This window comes from Pomacea canaliculata, linkage group LG13 (assembly GCF_003073045.1).
Source record: "Pomacea canaliculata isolate SZHN2017 linkage group LG13, ASM307304v1, whole genome shotgun sequence".
In the NCBI taxonomy this organism is placed as follows: domain Eukaryota; kingdom Metazoa; phylum Mollusca; class Gastropoda; order Architaenioglossa; family Ampullariidae; genus Pomacea; species Pomacea canaliculata.
In genome coordinates this window covers 10317767-10332241 of record NC_037602.1, presented here as the reverse complement: position 1 = coordinate 10332241, position 14475 = coordinate 10317767, and the positions used below count along the sequence as shown (strand labels likewise).

The window sequence follows — 14475 nt, the reverse complement described above, 5'->3', positions numbered from 1 at the left end:
GTTTTTTTAAGCAAGATATCTTGGGGATAACATTAGACTGATTTATCACCTGAGTGAACATTTACATGTAAATAAGCAGCCTGGTCTATTGTTCGTGCACATTAAAAAAAAAACACTCCCCAGATAGAACCTTTCATCTAAATCTTGTATTACAGCTATAAAAGAAAAAAAATAATGCATATATAAAAACAAGACAAAGAAAAAAAAATCACAGAGCTTGGCTGATGGATGTACTCTTAAATAACTGTTACCCTATGCACATATATTGTTTTATATTTGTAAATATTGTATTTTATGTGTTGTTTATCAGTGCAGGAGAATGAAAATCCAAAAACCCACATTGAACAATATACATGGGTTGGCAGGTAGAGAAAAGTGGTTAAGGCACTGGTACGGTTTGGATACACTGGTGGCGCAGCAACTTCTCCCAGTCGACACAGTTGTCGAGAAGGGTTAATTAATATAAATTAGTTATTGTTGTTAATTTTGTTGGAAAACCGGTTGGTTATTAGAGTCCCAATGAAGTTAAAGGATTAGCAATTCACCTAGTCTGTTCTTTTTTTATGCACTGCATGTGGATGGTGAAGGTTACATATTTTACTAGTGTCTATGCCTGCAATTGTTGATTATTGAGCGGTTACCTAAATTACCTAGCAGTTATAACATTACCTACAAGGCAGAAGGGATCATCCTCCATTGGCTGCATGTTGTGATGATACTTTGCTGGTAGTATTCCTGGTAGTTTAGTGGCATTCAACGATGATATTTAATTCACGCACGTCTCACGATGATAACAACAGGGTACATCTCGAGCGGTTTGTGTGAGATTTCGACTCTAAGTCACCCAAATACTGCGATAAAGGATGCCATAAAAAGTTGGTTCTTTTTCGAACATTCCATAAATTGTGTGCTGATATCACTGACTTACAATTTCCCTGTACTTATTAATCCTATTATGTGGATGTTCCATATGTTAACATGGATTTAACGATTCCACTAACCAACAGGTAGAGAAGACAATCACTAGCTGCTAACACTTAAACACTGTTGTGTTCCAGGTACAGTTACACACGTTGGGGAAGCAAGGGGTGTACTTCTACAGCAGCGACTGTGTATTCAGGTAAAGAAACACTACACTGATGTAGACATAAAATGTTTCTTTGTCAAAGACTTTTCACATTGAGAAGTCATAATAGTTTGAAAAAAGATGTTTCTACAGAAGTAATATCAGTTATTTTTCTTTGCTACAGAAAATGTCTATTTCAAAGTCATGAGTTTATAACAATGTTTTATATCATTTGTATGAGTGTGTTAATGAACAGGTAGATAGATTGGAGATTTCATTTTCAGTAACTTATACATCATTTACTCATTGTTTACATTTTTGTTATTTGGTTCATTTGACAGACTCAGAATATTAAGTCGTCAAAACTCTTCCATTCGCTAAAATCTTTTTAATATCATGTGAAGGTTTTTATCAGGAGCAATCTTTACATATCCCAGATAAGATGTTCAGGTATAAGCTAATATGTCAGCAAAAAGTTTAAGTAATATCACTCCAGCATAATGTAATTAGTTTTTCATTAGTTTTTATCGGATAGGGTACTGTATGTTTGTACATCTTTACATGAACAGTAATCATGTCTGAAGTTTGTTGCATAACTTAGTTCTAAATGTGTATCTATCTCCCTCAAGGCATTAGACTGTATAGATTGGAGAAAAATAATTTTTTTGTTATATAATCTATGTATCACAATAAACACACCTTTGTAGATGTATTACTGCTCTGACAAACGCTATTTTTTTTAAGATTCTTGATAAAGAAATGCAACTTGAATGGTTCCTGACTATCGTTTACTTAATAAAGAATAAAGCGTGTGTGCAAATTATACTTGCAAATGTTGGCATGTACTTTTTTTTTTTGCTTTTTAACTTGTGACAAAGTGTATGTAAAACATCGATCAGATCTCAGTTTTGATGAACTGCTGTCTACCAGAACATTGGAAATAAACGTGCGACAATGTCACAGTAACAAAATCAAAGTAACGTGTAAATATTCTGTAATCCAAAAGGTTATATGGGCGGAAGTTTTTACGGCCATACCGGATCTGGAGCCAACTACCTGTGTCTACCACCCAATCCCGTACCCACTGACGTATCAAAACCTGCCTACTTCTCCTCCGTGTACGGCACGGAATACGAAGTGACGAACCGGCCAGAGAACGACCAGGATGCTCTGTGTGCCGTGTGCTTCGTCACAGACCGTACAGCCAACATCATGATACCCGGCACCAACAAGTGTCCGTCTGGGTGGAGCTCCGAGTACACGGGTTTACTAATGAGCGGGTACGACGGACACGCCGGGTCAACGGAGTTCATCTGCGTGGACAGCAAACTGGAAGGCCGCAACAACTCAAGCGCTGACCAGAACGGCAGGCTGCTGTACCTGACGGTTGGCATCTGTGGCAGTCTACCCTGTCCTCCTTACGTCAACAGCAACATCCTGCAATGCGTTGTTTGCTCCAAGTGAGAGTCCATCGTTCTGTCCCAGCAATCAAAGAAGAAGACCTCTGCAAAGCGTTCTCCTCGGACATAATGAGATGAAAAATTAATTATAAACTTAATCTGAAAGTTTGTCCTTTTTTTGTGCAAAGTTAGTTAAAAATACAGTTGGTTTAGACCAAGAATAAAAAATCGGTTGTATCCGCAGCCACGTTTCAACTGTGCTCGGAGTCATACTGTCGGTGTATACCGCCTTTTCTTCAAATAAAACCATTGTATACAACAGATTTGTATTGTTGTGTGTGTGTGTGTGGCTAACTCAGAGAGGACGGATGTTCGAAGTCAATTTATCATCATCAACACATCATTGCCATAAACTGGTGACAGACCGCTGTTGTCTGTAGCTCTGGTGATGAACGATATTTAATCACCGACTTTAAAAGCCGCCAGATATTAGAGGCCCTCTCTTTACATATTTTGTTTCTTCTTTCTCTCGCTCTTTTTAACTCCTACTCCCTTAAATCATCATCTCACCTTTCTTCTTAAGTCTTCTTACTCTTTTAAAGCATTTCTTTCGTTTCCCTTTATTTGTTCGCTCTATCTCTCTTTGTTTTCTTCTTTCCCTCCATCTTCCTTCTTACCTTTTTTTCTCCTCTAACTCTCAGTCACTATTTCTATCGCTTAACCTCCTCCCTCTTACTGTCTCTCAGCCCTGTCGTCTATTCAGTAAGCTGTAGCCAGGTGTCACACTTATCATACGTCCTTCGGCTCCCTAAACAAAAAAAAAAAAAAGAAAAGACTGGAAAAATTAGTTGAATGTGTGCGCCGTCACAGCCACACTACTCTTGCTGGAAATATTTCTACGCGTTCTTTTTTCAACACACAACACACAACAAACGATATTTCGGTAGCTTTTTACAGAAGTAAAAACTTTTATTATAGTTATTTGTGAATAAAAAAATACAAAGCAACTGTCATCTCTTTAGTAACAGCATTAGCTTTAGATATGTGTCCCGCAGGTTTGCTCATGTCAACCGTGACCGTAACACTAGTCCTGTCCTCTGACAAAAACATGCCGACTATGGTGAGGTCTTTTTTCATACTGTGGTGTCTGCTTAATTGCTCTGGCAAGTTTTTAATGGAAAACTGCGATGCAACCAATGCTCCTAAACACGGTTTACTGGCCCCAATGAGTGAAAAGTCTACCTGCCGTCACTCCCAGGGCCGCCGAGAGCCAGCCCGGGCCCCGGGACAGACGACCTCTCCGGGCCCCTTGTACTTGTAAATTCCGCTGACTACACTTCTCACGACAGGCCCCAGTACCCCGAAATTGTATTCTACAGACTTGAAACTCAACTTCTGCATGTGTAATGCTTGGGTGTTCTGTCCTTAGACCTTTCTTTAAAAGAAAAAGAAAAGGAGAAGAAAACAAAAATCCACTGACCAAGGCCGGGCCCCCTTGACAGCCGCGGGCCCGGGTACACCAGACCCCCCTGTCCCCCCCTCTCGTCAGGCCTGGTCACTCCACAAAGATCACAGAGGTTCCGATTGGCGTCAATCGGAACCTCTGTGATCTTTGTGGAGTGACGGCAGGTAGACTTCTCACTTATTGGGGCCAGTAAACCTTTTTTAGGAGCATTGGTTGCATCGCAGTTTTCCATTCAAAACTTGCCAGAGCAATCAAGCAGACACCACAGTATGAAAAAAGACCTCACCATACTCGGCATGTTTTTGTCAGAGGACAGGACTAGAGTTACGGTCACGGTTGACATGAGCAAACATGCGGGACACATATGAGAGAACGGGGGATGTGACAGCCATAGGCGACATTATTTTGTAAAAGATTTTGGGTCAGGGCTAAGTTCCAGCGGTCTGCCTCAAACCGCTACTGCTTACTTGCTAACTTTCTAAAAATAAATAAATAAATAAAAATAATAATAATAAAATTCAAAATTTGTAAACTGCATAATCACACTCATAAGGAGCATGCTCTAACAAGAGCGAACCATAGACAGCATATGAGGGACAGAAAAACAAACTAATAACAAATCAGCTGTAAAAGAATCAACAACAGTACTAACAAAGAATACAATCAAATACAGAAAACACAAAGAGGAACCAAATAACAAGAACAAGAATTGAGAGTAAGATAATATTGCTGTTCTATGTGGTCAAAATAATTCTGACACAATCCATATCACAGCAAGCAATATGTTTAGACCACACTTAAATATGTGAGCACACCAGTACTAACGTCACGTCACTGCACTGTACACTACGTGCTGCACACGTGAATTCATGATGCTCGCTCTGTTAAGTTGATGAAAGAAGAACCATTCCTAAACTACATTTCTGTCTATTGTGGTAAGCATTGATTAGGTCGCTCGTGTACAGAGAGGGACATAGAAAGGAAGAACAAAAAAATGAGAAAAAAAAAGAGTGAGGAGAGAGGGAAGGTAAACAGGCAGACGGAGGGAGATAGAAAGCGGATGAGAGATAAAAAGAATGAAAGCAGAGAGAAGAACGAAATGCATGAAGAGGGGAACGGACATAGGAAGAAAGACGAGATAATGATTGGAAGGAGTATGAGAGATAAAGAAAAAAAACGAATGAGACTAAAATCAAACAACAAAAAAAGGGGGGCAGAGAGAGGACATCCAATATCTGGCGGCTTTACAAAGGGCTTATCAACTATCGTCAACATGCGTGTTACAGACAATAGCGTTCCAATGCCGTGTTTCACGTTAGTCACCAGTCTGTGGCCATTGCGTGCTCCTGCTGTTGGTCGAAAGAGACAAAGAATCACAATGAAAATTAGGTATCGAACATCTGTTCCACGGTATAGCTTTACGAAACAGTGAATATACAAAATCACTGTGCTTGCACGCGAGCGAACACATACACACGCGAACGTGAGAGGGACAAAGACAAAAATGTGTGCTATAACATTATTTGAAACACAAACGCTTTTTCTAATAAAGATACTCCTTAAACATTTCAGTGCTTAAATTAGTATTTTATTCCAATAGGTAGGTATTATGTGTATCATTGTAAGAAAAACCGTTATACGTTATCCGTTCTATACAGTCACTTTATTTTTTCTCACTCTCTCTCTCTCACACACATTCACACTACCTTCTACTGTGGGCAGCAGACCTGCCCCATCAATTGTTGATGGACAGTGTTGTTTTTATCTACAACCTTTTCTAATTTTTCTCAACCTGAGTAGCAACACTACTAAGGTTTTTATTACACGGTCCCCTAATGCTGCAACTGTTGTTTTATTACTTTTTAAAAGTGTTTCTTGTTTGCGGTTTTTTCTGGGTGTTTCGATTTTATTTGTGGAGGGTGTATTTTAATTATCTTATTTTTGGTGCTCTGGATATCTGGATCATTAAGATTTTCAGTTATGTATTTAATATACTTTTTGGATATCATGCACCTACCGAATTGATTCAGCAATACTTGCATTTATGACAGTTACTGTAACGGTCTATTTTGATTTTGTTAATTTGAATTTTAACACTGTGGAGAACAATATAAAATGAGGACTAGAAGTGTGCCTTCTACATTTTTCGAGTGACATCTTACTTGTATTTACACGTGAATATAAACCATTTGTGTTACAGCTAAAAAAATGTGTTATCAAGAGATGACAATGCCCGGCAGGGGTCGGTTTTCTCTGACGAGACAAATGGTCTTTTCTCGGATCGCATTTCAGGATGTTGTTGAGGAAAGAAGGTCATAATCGGTTGTCGGATGCAGCTGTGATGTAGTCAGGGTTGTCCATGGGACATATTTTTCTATCCCATCCCATCCCGTCCCATGGCAATTTATGCCTGTCCCATCCCGTCCCATCCCACGGGACGTTTCCCATGGGATTCCCATGGTATTAACAATCCTATGGACAACACTGAAAACCACTTTTCTGCTTTTGTTCTATAATTCCTGCTACTTCATATACAATAGATGATTCAGAGGAAAGATTTAAATCCTTGATGAATGAAATAACAGTAAATTTATTTTGCAATATCAAGTATCGACTACCATGGTAAATACAAGTGTGTGCTGTCCCGTCCCATCCCATCCCATGGGACGTTTCCCATGGGATTCCCATGGGATTCCCATTCCTATGGACAACACTGGATGTAGTGCAGCGATTTGCCATTGAAGCTGGTAATGGAGCCTGCCCTGGCCTCTGTCTGGCTGTCTATTCTGTCTATTCTGTCCATTCAGTCCTACACGGAGGCGTATATTTAGTACCCGCACATGAAGATCCGAGTATTCAGAGTTCCGCTCAAGTAGAGACTTGTTTGTGCAGAGTACTTTGGTTCTGACCCCCCCCCACCACACACACACAAACACACAAACACACAAACACACCCGCACACGCGCACTCGTGGACGCACGTACAGAGTCTATGTCTGGCTCTTTTCTGGCCACGAGGTCACATGATAATGACCCCAGACAGTAGAGATGATCCATGCCAGCCGTCAGTGGCTGAGAGGTCAAATAAAACTTCTGGCTCTTAGCTTCGAGTAGTAGCCAATGACAATGACAATGATCAACTTTATTGGTCCCAGTGGGCAATTTGAACATGCGAAGGTGCTCTAGTTACAGTAAGTTAAAAATAAAAGTAAAAGTAGAACACGTTCATTGTAAGTTGCAAGGTGTACATTAGCACGTGAAAGGAAGGCAACTTATATATATATACTATAAAACAAACAACAAGAATAAACGTGCGCATCTACAACATCAGACACACACCACTGACACTTCATCTGAGGTTGAGCAGCTGTCAACGAGACATTTGGGTTAATATGTATTTTATTATTAAAATGATACTAAACTACACACGCACAGTTTGACACAAACACTGTCAAAAACAACATGAATAAGAAATTAAATAAAAATGGCAAAGGGTAATTATTAAAAGAAAAATAGACTTTGGCGAACATCTTTCCCAATAAAGATCCAATCCGGAAAACGAAAATTAACAGTTTTCTCTGTACTCAAAATACACATTGTAAGAAACCAATCTTCTTTAGGGATAAAAGATTTTAAAAGATGATATATCAGCTTTTATATTGGGAAGAGTTTTGGTATGTTAATAGTAAAAATAACTGTCAAGGCCCACGACTCCTGCTTAAAAGGAGACATTAAATGCAAGTTGTCGTCCCTATGCAAGCAGACGCAATGCAGTGAACATCTTCGTCGATAAAGTTAGTTCTGTTAATAAATGATAATAAACATATAAAAGTGTGTGATATAGCCCAAATTACAATGCAATAGCATATAGAGCTTAGGATAAGAGAACAACAAAGAAAGTCATTGTCTACCTACACCACTCTACAGTCCCACTCCTAGTTTGAAAATACGACCGACAATCTTGTTTTAGGGCAGACGGCCACATGCGGGAAGCAATAGATGTTGATTTTTATTGTTGATTACACAGTTCGCCACCTAGTGTTAAATGAAGAGAACACAATTGGGGATCCTCTAGAGGGGCCCAGGCACATGTTGTCATTGAAGAGATGACAGTCTCCTCAAGGTCTTCTCTACTGATGACGGCTTGCTGACGTCCTCATTTCTTCATTGCATGTTATCTTGGTTGAGTATCCGTGTTTCTAATCCATCCTCCATTATTTCTCCTAATTCAAAAGCAAAAAATAGTTATAGTAAACATTCCTCGCATCAGTCAGGTTTAAGGTTTACACGTTCCTTGATCAATTATTTGATCAGGACCGGCCAAGGCAACTGCAAGCGAGACTCGAAGTCCCGTAAATTTGTGAGCTCTATCCATAGCAACACAAACTTATATCATAAATATTTAGATTTATTACATTTTTATTAAGTGAATCATGATAATAACTTAACGTTATAGGGACAAGCAATGATGGTCCTTTACGACATAGGACACATACGATTTCGGTACACGACGGGACAGACACGATGCTTCTCGTCGGTTGTTCAAGTCCTTATGGACTACTTTGAAGAATTATGATCGTCGGCATAGCTGTGTACTTCAGTGTACACTTAGGCCTACAAATGTCCAACATTATTCTTTCATGGACTTCCAAAGGATGAATAAATGAAAAAGCTTTGGCTAGCGAAAAAAGCTGTTTTAGTTTGTATGTGCATGCGACTGCTTGTTTGTATGTGTATCATGTTTGTAGAGATACTATGATGGAAAAATCAAGAAGAGGCATGTTTGTAGTAGTTAGGCATAATTATTATTGATGCCTTTTACTACATAACCACACAAAAATTTAACACTAATTCAAAACAAAGGTTTTGTTACTATATGCTTTGTTTCTTCTAGGGATTTTTTTATATTATAAACATATTTTTTACCTATTTCAAACCATTGTTTTGCTGTTTCTTTATAGGAGCAAAATAAGTAGTTCACGGAGTACAAGGCGGGTCACGTGTAAGGCGCATAATTATTACCCCACCAATGATTTGTTTTGGTGAGTAGCGGTTCATCGCTGGGGATATCGTCACATACATTTGTCATTAGGGAAAACTGAATTTTTGTTTTGTTTTGTTCGTTGTAAGCAATACATGTGAACAGTCCCAGAGGATGACCTCATGACATATGATCAAGACTGCTTACAAAGTGAGATAGACTGTTTTCTATAATTTTTAAATCCTAGCAATGATCCCCTGCACTTTCTGTCTGTCTGGGTTCTACGTCACACACAAGTTCGTCTGCTAACCGTCTCTGAAAGATATCGTCGTTTGTCGTCAGAAGGACACAACGGTCGTTTACACTGGATTTTTTTCGATTTTTATAAACATCGATAACCGAAATAGTGCTAAAAAGTAGTAATAGTGAGAAACGAATAATTTATTTCTTCTGCATTGCTCTCGTGCTCTGCAATCGTAACTAAGTATGATTTTTTTTAAGTTTTGGCCGTCACCACACCCTTATCACAGCATTGACTCTACCTTTAAGAAGGCGTTCTGTCTGCTCAGCTTCTGCCGTTCTAGTGCGCATGCCCTTGATTACAACTTCCTCTGGCTGTCTTGAGTTGCTCTGTGCAAGTTGGAGACAGAAGCATTTTACTTTAGTGCAGACACCTTTTCACATGTATATTTGATGCACAACAGAAGACGGGAGAGAAAGAAACACAATTTCTTTTTTTTTTCTTTTTTTTTTTTGCGAAGTAATGAGGATAAATTACAAGTTCAGGTACTATTTCAATCGTGAGATCGAAAGAAATGTCTGAAAAAACATAGACAAAAGATGAACAATAAAGATTTGTGAAACGAATTTTGTAAAGACCACCATAAAAGGGTGTCTTCACAGCGTACCTTCCAACACGTATATCTTCCTCTCAAGATTTCTAGCGCTCGTTTTCAGTTGTTCGTTTTCTTCCCGATACGCGTCGGCCTTTTCCTCGCTTAGTTTCACCTGGTCTGAAACCATCAACCGTGAATTGCGAGATATAAACGCGTTACACCTTTTTTTCCCAAAAGCAGCAATCGTAGACGGTGTAACTCTATGGTAAATACATAAATGATGTTGTTGGATACATAATCGTTTAGTGAGATTCATGTCAACTTTTTTTCTCGCAAAAGGTTCCGGTTAGCTATAATTATGGTCTCTGTTGTAGGTAAAGAGAATCTTACACGAAAAGAAAAGATTAAAAGTAGAATTTTTCTCTCGAGCTCGTGCACCCATATTATCTTTTCTTACCTGTCATTATCGACCTTTCTCTGTCCCACTTTTCTCTTACTTCTTCAACCTCGTCCACGGTGCCTGTGTAAAGGGACACAACTCAGTCTTTCAAAGAGTATAGATTGTCTCCCTGCTACTGTCAACCAGTCAAAACAGATGTGAAATGTCTTTGCATTTAGCATCTTAATTCTAACTCAGCATACTCGGAGAAGCTTAACATCTTACAAGTCAAATTTAAGCAGTGCGAAATTGAACAGAATTACTGACGTACATAATCTAAAGAAATAAAATTACATTTTGAAGAAGTGTGTGGCTTAAGCCAGTTTCCACTCAGCAAAATAATAAAAAAAGAAAATAATGATAATGAAAGTGAAAGTGATAATAAAATCTCATTACCCATAGTTTTCAGGGCATTAATTTTTTCAAGTGCTTTGCCTTCCTTTGAATCAGTATATTAGCCAGGAATAGTTTCAGCCATTTTGAAAATTTAATTTACGTGTAATTAAGTTTTCATGCTTGACTGATGACATATGATTCATTTACGTTTTCATTTTACGACACGAATACGTGACTCATAAACTGCCAAGTTTTATAAAGACATCAGCATCTTACACTTCTGATTGGCGTTGACCTGCTCAAGACTCGCGACCTTTGACTTCAGTAAGTCGTTATTCTCTCCTGCCTGGCATGCTTGCAAAGACAGCTCTTCTTTCTCCCCTTGTGGACACGTGACAGAATATTCTCACATTTTAACGACACTTAAAAGCTTGTTAACATTTTCGTTTCACATTATTACACATGTATGTGCACGCAGTCAGTAGTGAAATGTGTAGTGAAGGGAGAGAGCGCGTGTGTGCGTGTATATGTGCACGCGTGACCATTTACTTACACGTATTTTTAACAATAGTTTATCGTACGTGTAGGCACAAGGAGAAAACAGAATTCTTCATTGTTTGTTTATATATATATATCAGTTTGTGTAGTGGAGTCTGCGAGTGCAAGAGGGAATGAGCGTGTGTGTGCGTGCGTGTCTACGTGTGTGTGTGTTTCGAATAAATGGCAACCTTCGTGAAGACATATATCTCGTGCAATAAATAATGAATTATTCTTCTTTTAAATAAAGAGCATAAAATGCGAATATGTGAAATGAAAACGTAGCTAAAAATTTATGATTCGTTTAATTTAATGACAAACAAAAATCCTTTTACTTTTGTAATGATAATATTAACGCTCTTGACAATTTGAACATCAGTAACCTACTTTCCAGTTTTTCTTTGTCTTCACTGGAAGTCTTTTTTAGCTCGTCGACGAACTTCACAGAATCTGGAAGCAAAGTAACATGAGAACATTAGTTGTCATTCGTTGTCGACCGGTACACTTACATACTGACCGTGTTAACCGTGAAGATTGATTCTAACTTATATTTCTTATCATGACAAAGCACGTACTTTTTAAGGTGGTTATCACAAAATTTGAACGTGTATTTTTCTAGTGCGTGGGTCTCTCTGCAGTTACGTGTTAATTTATTCAATGTTATTATTCATCATTGCCTATAACATTTCAGTTCTTTTACCTTGAAGTAGCTTCAAGAGCTGTTGGTTCATCTCCGTCTTGTGTTCCAGTTGGTCGCTGGTATTTACAAACTGCTGCCTTGTTTTAGCTAAAACAAAGATCTTTCGATATTTTCCTGTTCTCTTCATTCTGCGTTTCTTTAGTTAAACTGCTGATGACACTTAAAACATTCATTTGATAGGTTTTCAATTTTGATTAATTTAGCGGTGAAGTGTTGACGTGTTTATGACAAGGGACTAGAAAGATTACAACCTGTCTAGCTTGCTAGCGAACATTTGCCATATACCTAGCTCCGTCATCTTGATGTGTGCCACAGCCCTCCAAAGAAGACCACATGTTCTCTGCCTTTCAAATTCTTTTTGTAGTGGCTCCGCTTGACCTGTCCAACACAGTGGTAACACTCATATAGAAAGGTGCAAGGTATCCGTGAACTATTTGTGTTTGATGTTAAAGAAAATACTGCTTTTAAAGCAAACTCCTTACTCCAAACATAAAAAAGTTTGTCCGTTGGTGCTTGACTGTATTAGCATTCTTATGCAATGAGCAACCTTTAAAAACTGCCAATAACAAGGTGGTGGCAAAGGTTTTGTTGAGTCTCAAGAAATTTTGGACAAGTTTCCGTAAAAGAAAAGCAAGCTGTTTTAATATTTTTTCTTTTCATTTGAATTAACTATTGAATATGGCGGTCAGCGTGGGAGATACGTAATTTACACTCTTACTAAATTTTGCAGATGAGTCTACTAAACAGTTTTTACTGGTAGCCTAAGGTGCTATGTCACAATGTATGTATTTACTCTTGGTCTGCTGCAACTGAAGAGTTAGTCTTTTAATCTCCTCATCTTTCTGTATCAGCTGACTGGCAGTGTGTCGTCGATCTGCTTCAAACTTTCCTATAATGCCAGAAGAAAGACACGTCTTTGATGTGTGTCTCTTTGTAGATACAGTAGATACATTACAACAATTTCTACTGTTTATGTTTTTTTACAGAGAAATCTATCCAAATTATTTTTTAATTGATTAATTAAAAAAGTTTCATGCAAAGACTTTTAAAGGCATCGTTCTTATTCTCTTCCTCAAATGAGTTGTGCTACAGCTAATCATAAACTAAATTCATATTCAAGAATTTACCTCTCAGGCCCGCGAGTTGTGCTCCTAACACTTCAACTGCTTCTTCTAAAGGAACAGACTGTCCTCTATCATCCATTTGATCCTATGTTAACTTCTACTGACATAGGTATGGTGAGAGGTATCACAGTTATTAAAATATAACTGCTAGCAACATATTATGAAACTAAACACTAAAATACATTCAATATAAAAAGTAAAAAGGTAAAGGTCGTCCCATAACCTTTAAAGGTCGTTTGGGGAGTGAGGTGTTAGAGACCCCACTTTTCTCGGGGCCAGCTTTTTACATGATACAATATACAAAAATATAAATTAGTAATAAGGCTCCAAGAGGACAATTAGTTCTAAAAATATGGTTAATTCAGTAGTAATATTAATGATATTTACGGTCATTGAATTCATATACGAATAAGCTTCTCAAACGAACTGACATCTCTAAAGCCGACAATGAAGCCAGAGAATTAGCGGACATGTTGCAGGGGCAGACCCAAGGTGCACCAGCTGCTTTACTATAATTACTTCACTTTACTTTTGTGGAGGCTGACAAAATAACCGCGAAAAAATGGCAAATCCTAGACTACACTTAAATCACAAATGTGATTCCAACCATTTCATTTTTGACAACCGCAAATGAAAATGGGAAGCCAGCAAATATTTTCTTTAGGTAAAGTGTTAAGAGGAGTTTCAGATTTTCGTTATTTTAAACAATTTAAAATATTCTCTTATGTCAGCCACCGCTGTTACTCTACAACAAACTGACAGGTCAACGTCACCTACCTTCTCTGTTCAACACCTTTTCAGGTATGATGTCTCCTACCTTTACTATACCGAAGTGTGAAATCACCTGGTTTCAGTGGAAGATGATGTCACAGCGCTCCCTTTCACTATATAACAACTATCTGGTGGTTCTCAATACTGGACGTAAAGTCTCCACGTGGCAAGGAAAAAAGGTGTAAAATGATCAACAGCCTGTCAAGACGTTGGACTGCTGTCTCTCACCCTCAGTGCACTGTGCCGACTGTCAGCATCCTGTACAAACTGAAAGCAAATATTTTCCACGTAATGCTTACCGCTCAGCCTCAGAAAAGCCAATTTTCAAGAAATGTTTCACAACTTACAGCCTCAGAAAAGCCAATTTTCAAGAAATGTTTCACGACTTACAGCCTCAGAAAAGCCAATTTTCAAGAAATGTTTCACGACTTACTGCCTCATAAATGCCAGTTTCTCAAAATGTGTGGCAATCAATGCTCCAGGTGCAGGGGTCCTGTAGAGGAGATACCTATACAGTGCTGTACTGTATGTCAGTAAGCCTTTGTCAATACACAAAAAGGTCGTCGTCGTACACTAGGCTGGCACACCTCAGATGGTGGCCCTGCCGCGGACATAAAGGGTGGTAGTCAAGCGTGTCAGATAACAAAAACGATAATAACTGCCACTAGGAAGTATGTTATGGTGTATAGCTACACGATGCATTACCTGTGTATTATCAATGGTGGGAGATGGGGGAGCTTGTTCATGTGTGTGCCTGTGTGACTTTGTGTGTGTTGCATGTGCATGTGTTGTAGTCTGCTCGTGCATGTGCGCGTGTTCCA

General features: G+C 38.6%; 2 protein-coding genes across 7 annotated transcripts; one reads left to right on the top strand and one right to left on the bottom strand.

The window, feature by feature from the left end:
• The first annotated feature begins 1070 nt into the window (after positions 1-1070).
• Positions 1071-2778, top strand: LOC112553834. Its single transcript, XM_025221298.1, has 2 exons — positions 1071-1120; positions 2073-2778. The coding sequence occupies exon 2, from the start codon at positions 2078-2080 to the stop codon at positions 2528-2530; it is 453 nt and encodes a 150-aa protein (XP_025077083.1). The 5' UTR covers positions 1071-1120; positions 2073-2077; the 3' UTR covers positions 2531-2778.
• Positions 2779-7453: 4675 nt separating this feature from the next.
• LOC112553961 (uveal autoantigen with coiled-coil domains and ankyrin repeats-like) lies at positions 7454-14272 on the bottom strand. 6 transcript variants are annotated; one of them, XM_025221502.1, is made up of 12 exons: positions 14088-14272; positions 13661-13921; positions 12887-12983; positions 12553-12648; positions 12045-12137; positions 11760-11846; positions 11447-11509; positions 10799-10903; positions 10205-10267; positions 9820-9924; positions 9454-9541; positions 7454-8153 (listed from the first exon to the last, which is right to left on the bottom strand). In XM_025221502.1, exons 3-11 carry the CDS (start codon positions 12960-12962, stop codon positions 9492-9494), a joined length of 738 nt encoding a protein of 245 aa, XP_025077287.1. In that variant the 5' UTR covers positions 12963-12983; positions 13661-13921; positions 14088-14272; the 3' UTR covers positions 7454-8153; positions 9454-9491. The 6 variants fall into 6 exon arrangements, with proteins under 6 accessions (XP_025077287.1, XP_025077285.1, XP_025077288.1 ...); XM_025221500.1 differs by having other exon boundaries at positions 12887-12980; XM_025221503.1 differs by having other exon boundaries at positions 12887-12980; positions 13701-13921.
• Positions 14273-14475: the final 203 nt, after the last annotated feature.